The sequence below is a fragment of the Buceros rhinoceros genome, unplaced genomic scaffold, assembly GCF_000710305.1.
Source record: "Buceros rhinoceros silvestris isolate BGI_N320 unplaced genomic scaffold, ASM71030v1 scaffold17383, whole genome shotgun sequence".
NCBI classification, from domain to species: domain Eukaryota; kingdom Metazoa; phylum Chordata; class Aves; order Bucerotiformes; family Bucerotidae; genus Buceros; species Buceros rhinoceros.
In genome coordinates this window covers 2887-12684 of record NW_010404380.1, presented here as the reverse complement: position 1 = coordinate 12684, position 9798 = coordinate 2887, and the positions used below count along the sequence as shown (strand labels likewise).

Genomic DNA, 9798 nt, shown 5'->3' with positions numbered 1-9798 from the left:
CCCCCCCCCCCCAATATGTTTCTAGATACAGAAGAACTTTCTCCACTCTCAGACACAGTTTTCTTATAGAGACAATTCACGGTCAAAAAAACCTGAGTCAAACATTCTTCCACCCATACCAAGCACTGATCCTAGAAAGGACTCTGGCCTTGTGGCATTCATCTGCAGCCAGAATGTGCACATACTGTACAAGCCACAATATCCCCCTCCAGATTTTGTATCTTGAGTGGCCAGTGCTTTGGAACCAGAAGAAATCAGCCCCTTGGACAACACAAGAGCGTCACATTGGGTTTGTTTGAAAGGACGGCAGAGGGCTGCCTGCAGCAACTGAACGCTGCCCTTCAGGACATCCTCTCTTGCTGTTACCTCTCAGCCATCTCCCAGGACATTCTGCATGATTTTGTCTGCAGCTTGTCCTTTCCTCTGAGCAGAGTGCTGTCTTTTCCAAGAACTAGTGTCTGGGCCTCAGCACGACTTAGAAGTTTGAAAGGTTTTGTCACTTGATTTATAAGTTTAGAGGTACCATAGCTTTTGGAAGTGAGATATAGCCAATACAGCTTCTTAAAATTTACTGGCTCGCATTGTCTAAAATGATGCTCTAAAGAATTCTGCTGGCTTACCAGACTCTGAAGTGACCAGAGACATGTTTCTCAGAGTAGACAACCCTTCTTCTGAACTCCAGTACTAAAATTAATTTATGCTAATACTCATTTCCCATCTGCCATCAGATTTTGCAACTTTTTTTTAGGCTAGATTTGAAACTTTTAAAAACTGTTTGAAATAAGAGGCAGACCAAGTTCATTGACGTACCTGTTAAGATCAATGTAGTGGTAGAGTTCCAAGGCTTTACCAAAATATTTCTTCTGAGAATTAAGGACCTCAAGCGTGGCTGCACAAGTGCCGTGTTTCTCCCACTCATGTTTCCTATAGGAGGAGAGAAAAACTTAAGTTTTAGAAAACATTATTTGCAGATGTATGTTAAATATATTGCTAGCCAATATACTTAAGTATCTGAAAGACTGCCTGTGTAAAGTAGAACACTGCATTCAAAAAATATACTGCACATGCAAAAAGCAAAACCAAGAAATATCACTCCCATCATTTCAAATACGGCAACACCTATACATATATTTCAGTAGAATCATTTACCAAGAGATTTCAGACCTATCAAGAGAATAAGAGGGAAGCTGAAGAAGTCTCTCATTATGGTTTGGAATGTCAGACTATGAAAAAAATTTTACAGACAATAACATGTCTGAATAGTACAATATGTTTTTAGTACTAAAAACATAAATTAGTTGGCCTAAAAATTGGCAGCTGCAAGAGAGACTTCAAATTAATGTAAGAGTTGCAGAAGATGGAGAGGATGGTCTAATGGTTTACACATTATATGGACCTGGGACATAGAATCAGTATTCTGTTTTCCTATAAATTACGTATGCTAATTTGTGCAAAAGTCATTTATAGTTCAGCCCTTCACCTGTTATCCCACCAAAGGAATAACACTCTTCTCCCCCTGCCACTATCAGTTATCTTTTTAAGATTGGACATTGCAAGGTGAGGAGAAAAGATAGATACCAATATAGAATAAATCATTACTTCATTGCAAAGCTGACTAAGAGAACTTCATGTCAAAAGAGCATGACAAAACTTTATTAAGACTGTGCCGTTCAGGTGTTTCTTTAGATGAAGTGAGCCAAAGACTCACTGTGTTTTTTTTCTAGCTGTCTTCTTTGAATCAGCTCGGTTTTGAAATAATTAAATGAAGGAATTTATGAAGTTATTATGTATTAAGCACTTATAATATAAAGGTCTCTCAGTGTATTACAGAGATGTTTGGAGCTTAGAATTGTAAGAAATTTCCTAGAAAACAGGTATTTTTAAACTTTTAGTGGACACTTATGTTAAATGTACTTTCAAAGCACTAAGAATTTTCACAACTGAAGAGACTAACCCTTATTTTAGGTAGAACAGTGAAACTGGACAAGCTACCAAGACAAGACAGCTGCCTCAACTTTTACTTTGACCTGTGGCCGTATTTTCATAGGCCTGCTCTCAGTCTTGCTTCCACTCCACTATCAAGTCTTCCAATACCAAGGAACAGAGTGCAAAAGAAAGCAATTCTTCAAACTCAGCGGACAAAAAAATGGGGCAAAGCTCAAAAATATATTTCTATAAATTCTAAAATCCACTGAAAGACTAAACAGTACAAACTTTAAGAACACCTGTGGATTTGGGGGTGGGTGGTGTCTTTTTTTCTTTTTTCCTACTTTCTTTTCAAATTTTCATGAGCCACTTGTATTAATACAAGTAGGTATCAATTCAGTAGACATACACAAGTTATCTAATCACAAATTCCTGCCACTACCACAGCATTCCCTGACCTTATGATGTCTTAAGAACATTGTGAAAAAGCAGAGAAGCACAAGGACAACTATTATTCACTTGAAAGCCTGCCTTTGAATTGTCCATTCATATTAAAAACTTCCTATTTTTCTTAAGGAATGAAAACACTTTAAAAGAAGTTATGTTTGTAACTAGAGAAATTGATACACTGCTGAATATAGAATCCATAGAGCAATTGTGGCATCAAGAAATTTGAGGCAGGGGAGATGTGTTGCTGGAAGATTTTCACTACACATTCCAAAATCCAGTTTTGTAGAGAATTCTCATTGTAGCTGTAACACTCAACTGCATATCAAGTGAATTGTTTACTGCCCTGGAGGAGTCCACTTGAGATGGGCCAAAGAGCTGATTTCCCAAATACAGATTTGAAATTCCTGATGAGAACAGAGACCATAGTCTTAAGGAAAACGGAAGCTCTTTTAGGGGTAAATTTAGCAAGAGATATTGAGCAGTTAGCTTGGACCAGAAGCAGACAACAGTCCAATCAAAAGGCCTACTGTAACAGCAGTCAGTTGGAGGCAAAGATGACAATCCTTCTTCAGAGAATATATGCACGCATGTAAAACTAATGGTCAAGTGTTGCACCAGTCTTTTGAAGGCTTTTAGTAGAACTTGTATTTAAGTGTGTGGCAGATGCACAGCGACCCTGACAACAAATTAGAATGACCACAGTGCAGACTTGACTAGGGTATATAAATGGTGCCCTGCCAGAGAACTGAATCGAGTCAGTCCTCTTGGAGCAGCAGGTGTGCAGCTGCAGACTCTCCCCTTGGATCAGGACGCCACCCAAGGAACTTTCCTGGGATCGAGTGAGCCCACATCCTCCCTCTGGCGAGTGAATTATTTCCTTAGGATATGCTTGAGTAAATCCTTGTCCCCTTTTGGGTGAGTAATCCTTTGGTTTTGTATACCCTTGGGCGGGAGATTTTCTCTTCTATGAGTGAGTGCATGTACATTTTGGTTCACCTTTCTTAAAGTAATCCTTAGAGTTCAGGAATTTGTTGTGTAGTAATATATTCCCAACTGACATCTGAACGTAGAATTAACTCTCGTCTGTCGGACCGACAGGCAACTTTTATTGTAACAAATCCACAATTTTCAGGTAGCTAACTGCTGTCTGCTTCAGGGCTGCCTCTGCAACAAAGTGTCCTGCTGTTTCCAGAAGGCACCTACACCTCTTCAATTTAAATGCAAACTGCAGCAGTTAGGAAATGAGAAGCTGCAGGTACCAGGAAATAATATAAAATCATTTGTTTAGAAATCAAAAGAATTAATGTCACATTGTTATTCACTGAGACACACTAACCTCCACCTAGACCACAGTAAGACAAGGTAATTCTACTTAAGCCTCAGCTCACAGCTGGGAGGTATCTGGATACTGAACACAGATACGTTTGTAAAGGCTGCCCATCCTTCTGTACCTCTCATGAGCCAAGCAGTACCACAGAGCACATATGCTACCAGTCAAGAACTTTGCTGAACATTTTGTCCTCTTTGTAGGACACAAGTACTTTTGGCCGGCACACAGGCCAAAAGTGACTTACAGCACTAAATTGGGTTCTACTATGTAACATGTCCTTGTCCACCATTTTCTCTATGGTGCTGCTAAGGACAAACGTTACACTTGCAAACCTCAAAGCTCAGTCCTACAAATGAAATCTTAGGGGGCTACAGAAATGCAAAGGAACGAAATTGGTCCAGCTCAGCTGTATGGAAGGGAAGTTAAACCTCAGAGAGATTTTGCCTCCTCTTACGTACAAGGATTGAGTCCACCATGCACAAAGTCATACGCATGTGACAGACAAAGTCAGGAGCATATTGGCTGGGTCCAAGGATTATAGAAAACACCCAGCTTGAAGACTGGCTCATTATTAGGTCTGTAAAGCACAACTGCAAGTGGAGCCCACAAAAATGCAGAAGATTAGGGACACCCAGCTAAACACCAATTCCTCCTTCTGTATCGTATGTGTAAACTGATCCTGAAGGGAATTCCCTTAGTCTATAAATTATTAGCTACTATAACAGGGATAGTTTCAGTTAATACATTTTGAAATACAAAGCACACATAACCCTTCGTGCTGTATTAAGGCATTCTATCCTGTCCAATTCAAACTCTCGGGTGTCAATTGTCACAGTTCGCAAACTAACAAGGTGAACAGAGATGTGCGATTATCTTTACAGAAGCACCTGCAGCCATCCTAAAAGCACCAGAAAGACTCCTTACCTCCCCATTTAAGCTAGGGCTTAATGTAACAGTTAGAGCCAAAGCCAGGAACACACTACACAATTAGAGCAGTCTTGAAAAAACACTGATGTCATGTGCTAAGATATTCAACATCCATTTTCACTGTCACTGCTCATGCTCTTTACCCAATTAAGGTGCCTTTAATCTATGACAAGGAAAATTGAAAATATCTAGTTTTATATTCAGATTCTTATTTCTGCTGTATTGGGATTTTTGTAGTATAGAGATTTATTTTTATTTTTAAGTACAGCATTTTAACTGAAAGGAGATGTATAACAGGATCTCACTGGCTTAAAGATTGCATTTACAAAATCTGCAATTAGAGCTGCCAATTACAGTGCACTTATCACTTTACTGAAAGGAAGAGAATTAGCCAAAATAGTGTTATAACCTTACACGTACTGCTTTTATGACATTTCTAATTATATTTGCAGGTATTGAAATAAGTGCTATTTGCTAGCCTTGAACTGAAAGGGAAAGGTTTTGATTGTATCTGTTCACACCTGCTGCCTACCAAAATAACTCTGTTCGTAAATAAGGACTTGTATGTACCTGTTCTTACGAACAGGAGGTGGTCAGGGCATGGGAGGTGGTCAGGGCATGGGAGGTGCTCGATTTACGACATATTTTTTTCTTACTCTAATTCCAGGAACATTTTCAAGTAGCAGAAACTTGTGCTACCACAGAAAGCAGCAGTCATGCTCTCACCAGTACAGTGCAAGAACAGAGGAGCAGAGGGAGGAAAAGGTGACACTGCCACTTTTGGCAGTTACAAGTTTAGGCTGCTGTAAGACATTTGCAGAACCAGTTAAAGACTGAGGACAAGTGTCTTTTGTAGAACAAGAACAAGACTAAAAGAGATGCACATTCCCTTCAAAGCTTTTTCACTAACGACACAGGGAGAGATCAGTCATCCAATCCAAAGAAAAGCTTCCGGGCATTTTCAGTTGAGATGGCTTTAAATGCTATTGCGTCTAGCTAGCTATGTGCTCTGCTTCTCATCTGATGTCACCGCTTTCACTGTAGAGCTCCAAGAACAAATCGCATATACAATCCTTGGCTGATGCAGCTCATGGCTCAGCAAATTAACTTGAATGGCCACTGATTTTAGTTTAAAATAATGCCCTCAAACTGAAGCCTGTGCACACTCAAATATCACCCATATGGCTCTTTGGTTCCAGTGTCTGATTATTGGGAAGGAAAGAGAAAAATGGAGAAGGATGTGTTGTTAGGGGAGATCAAATTGTCCTCCTGCCTTCACAAGAGCCAAGTAGGTTGACCTCTAAATAAATTCCAGATCTTATTTTACGCTGCTACGAAAGTAAGTAAAAAAACAAAATTCTGTAGAGAGCTGGCTAGGATGATCCAATGCCTCCTGTTATACCATTTCCTCCTCTGTGAGGAAGCCCAGAAGGAAAAGTCTCTCAAGGTCAGCAGTGCAATGAAGCTAGGTAGGAAAACAGGCCTGGAAGCTGCACTTGCAGCTAGCTGTGCCATCCCAGGAGTGCTACTGCTACTCAGATTTAATGTGTCAACAGCAGCTGCTTCTCCTCCTTGGAGACAAAGGGAGGAAATACTCATTCTCTCTCTGTCTCTCATTAAGTTTCAGTTCTCCAAAACCTGTGCCACTGCCCTCTCTTCAGCAGCTGTATTTTGCATGTGGTCTAAGAAGAAAATAGATTCATTTTGTAAATGAGACTGACAAGACATACTTTTCAATGGCCTCATGGACACTGCTTCTCATGCACATCTCACTTGAACAACTGCTAATTCAGAAGAACTTTTTACAAATATTCAAATACTTCATAAAGTTTTTTGTACTCACCAGAAATGGGTGCGATTCAGAGACGAATGAAGCACATCAGGCCAATACTGTCTCATGTCTGACATAAGATCCTGACAAAAATATCACAATAAATGCACCTACAGCGTTGAAAAGCTATTTCTTACCCAATCTACATACATTGCTACATTTTCTAGAAACAAAGCCTCACCTTTCAACATCCCCAACTGAAACACTTACTCGCAGAAAATAAAATAACATTTCCCTCAATATTTTGAAAATGCTATTATTAGAGGTAACAGGTAGGTACAAGGATCTGAACATTTGACTGCACCAACACCAACACCGTGCCGCAAAGTAACGTTTCCCTTCAGCTGTCCCTGCAGAAGTTGTTCAATCATGCAGTTTTTCACATCTGTCAGCTCAAGCCTCCTACCCCCACTTACCACATATTTGAATGAAACGGGGAAATTTTTTTGTTAAAAAACAAAATGAATAAAAAAAGGACTAATGTCCTGGGAGAAAACACACAGAAAAAAGTGTACTCTGAACTCTTATTTCCCATGTTCTGGCTTTGCAGTAGAAAATGGAAGAGATAACACAGACTGACTGTAACCCCTTTTTCACAGTTACTTTTTGCCACTGCAGATCCACCACCTCTGTTCTCTAGATTCTCTTTTTTAAGGAGGATGTGGCTGAACAAGTCAAATTGCCTGTCTACAAAACCAAGTAGGAACAGCTGCTGATGGTCACAAGCATTGCAACTTCAAGTAGTACCAGAAGCACCAAATGAATTTGCTGCATCCTTAAAAGGACACACCTCTCAGCACACATTAAGAGTGATACATAAGCTACAGATTTTGCATATAGGATGTGCAAAAGTAATTGAACTCAGTTCTGCTTGGAACGACTGTTTTTGTTTTAAATAAATACCTTAATCTCGGTGACATTGAAATGCCATGTCCTATTACACTCTTCACCTTTGTCAGGCCTAGGGAAACAAAATACAAGTGAAAAAACAATGTCTTCTAACTCACTAATGGTAACTAACAGCATTCTATTCTGTATCATTAGTCTGAATTTTAAATATGCAAGATTGTAACTAGAGATTTTTTTAAAAAAAATGCAAGGAACACATCAGAATCTAGAGTGGTTTAGAAGTAAAAATTCAAGACATTAATTACTGTCAAAACATTTCCCATGCAGAGGCTCTTCATTAAAACCTCCAATCCCTCTCACTCTAGTAAAAGACATACAGAGAGAGTAAATGATATGGAAGGGTCTTGCACATGATGTCACTAATGACACCAACCTTTTCAATCACAGCACCAAGTGATGATTCTGGAAGTGTCACCAAGACACTCACTGAAAATGTGGACATAACTCTGTTTACCTTTCCAGGATGCATAGATTAAACTCCTGTACTGAATTTTTCCCTGTATTGGTAAAGAAAATCTTTGAACTGCTGCCATTGGCACCAATTCCAGCTTCAAAGGAATTGAATTATGTTTTTCTCTAATTTTGCAATATTTGCACTGAGTTAAAACCACAAGCAGTCACAAGACATTAACAAATTCTGGGTACTGAGGGAGAAAAAAAAAGAGGGGAAACTAAAATTCCCTTTCTATTTGTGACTACTGCTGATCTTAAGGAGATGTATAAAACACTCGTAACAAGAGGAGTTCAGGGGCACAGCAAGTCATGAGATACTGAAGTGTGTTTCTGTTTTATATTCAGCCATTGGGTTTTGATTTCCATCAAAATTATGGCTTTTGTTTCAAGGATAGATTAAGTCTTCAGAAAAAAAAAAAGAACTAAGCGTTAAAACATCTTGGTAATACATTTGACTTTTCCTTTCCAGGCTGAAATAAAAACACTCTATGATCATACCACAGTCCATGGATTGTCCAGTACTCTGGGGGGTCTTGACAATCATTAGCACTCATCTGTGAAAAACCAAAATACAGAATATTTATTATATGTTGATATACACAAATAGTGGTTTAGAGGAAAAAATAAAAGCTTATTCACTGGTGGGCCGAGGCTCTAGTGAAACACAAGAACTTTTGCTTGCCCAAGTGAACTTCAGTTACTTGAAGCTGTCACAGACTCTGCCGCTTAGCACTCGGCATTAAAGTTTTGAAGCAGATCAAGTGAATACCAGGGGGCACCCTGAACAGGCACTGTAAAAAGCAGACAAAGGGCAGGTTTTGAGGTAACAGAACAGAAGTAGCCTGACCCATACGAAATAAATGGAGCTAAATCTGCATTCATCGTATTCCATGTGGCAGCTCTCTGTATTTTCCTCATCATCAGATCTTTTCAAGGAGTGCAGAGCCATTATAAAAAACATCAAAACATACTATCATAGTAAACAAGCACACAACCATCTTAAAGCATCCAGAAGTATTTCTGATATTGTATTAAAAAGGAAAAATACAAAGAGATTGAATAAATTGCTTATTCTGAGTAAAATGGTTAGAATATATTTTTTAACTATTTTGTCTTGAGGGACAAGGGAATGGAGAGAGAGGAAAGACTATGCATTTCCAAAATAAAAAAAAAGTCCCCATCAAAACTTTTGATAATGCAGGAGGAGCATCCTACGCATTAATTATTGTTTAGAGCACAGTACATGTTCCTGACCAAAACAAAAAAGACCCATGTTCACACATCACAGAATACCATTACTGTATTTTCCCTGATTATTCTGCCTAGTAATTACGACTCTTTTTAGTAAACGCTTTTTGCCATTAAATAACAACCTCCTCAGATTCTTTTCCCATAATAATAGCCTTCCTTTTTGGCTGTGCATCTTGTGTTAATTATGCCACAATGCCTTTTATATGATGCCACAGCAAGAGTAGAGAGCAGACAAGAGCAGAGAGAGGCCTATAATCTCACTAATTGCTTTCCACGTGCCACAGGCTAGTAGCAGCAAAACTGCAAGCTCTGCTGGACTTTCTTGCTGCACCCATTTCCTTCCTCTCCTCTCTTGCCACCATTAATAGAAGCAATTAAACCCAGAAACAGCTTTTTTTCTGAAAAGAGTATTTTCAAACACCCTGTGGACACCTAAACAATATTTCTCCTGTCACGACACTAGGTTTGTGGAGCTGAAAAGGTTCAGCTATCTATCTAGCCCAAAATACAGCAAATTAATAGGCAGCTGCTAATGCATCAATCCCTGAAAAACAAGCTGACCGCTAACCAGCTTGCTCAACTGAGGGTGGTATCAAAAACAGTGCACTGTGCTCCTTATTTAATCTTTAACTGCAGCTCTCAGACCTGGTAAAGGAAAGCCGAGAGTATTTTAAATTTTGAATCAGTTCTTCCCTATCACAGCACTAACCTTATTAGCAGT

The 9798-nt window shown here is 39.2% G+C and overlaps 1 protein-coding gene across 1 annotated transcript in view; it reads right to left on the bottom strand.

The window, feature by feature from the left end:
• RNASET2 (ribonuclease T2) overlaps positions 1-8380 on the bottom strand; it is a gene marked incomplete at its 5' end in the record, with an annotated part of 13725 nt that extends 5345 nt beyond the window's left edge. Inside the window, 4 exons of the mRNA XM_010133378.1 lie at positions 811-924; positions 6477-6547; positions 7368-7425; positions 8325-8380. Coding sequence (XP_010131680.1) covers positions 811-924; positions 6477-6547; positions 7368-7425; positions 8325-8380 — 299 coding nt within the window. The remainder of the gene's footprint in view (positions 1-810; positions 925-6476; positions 6548-7367; positions 7426-8324) is intronic.
• Between the last annotated feature and the right edge of the window lie 1418 nt (positions 8381-9798).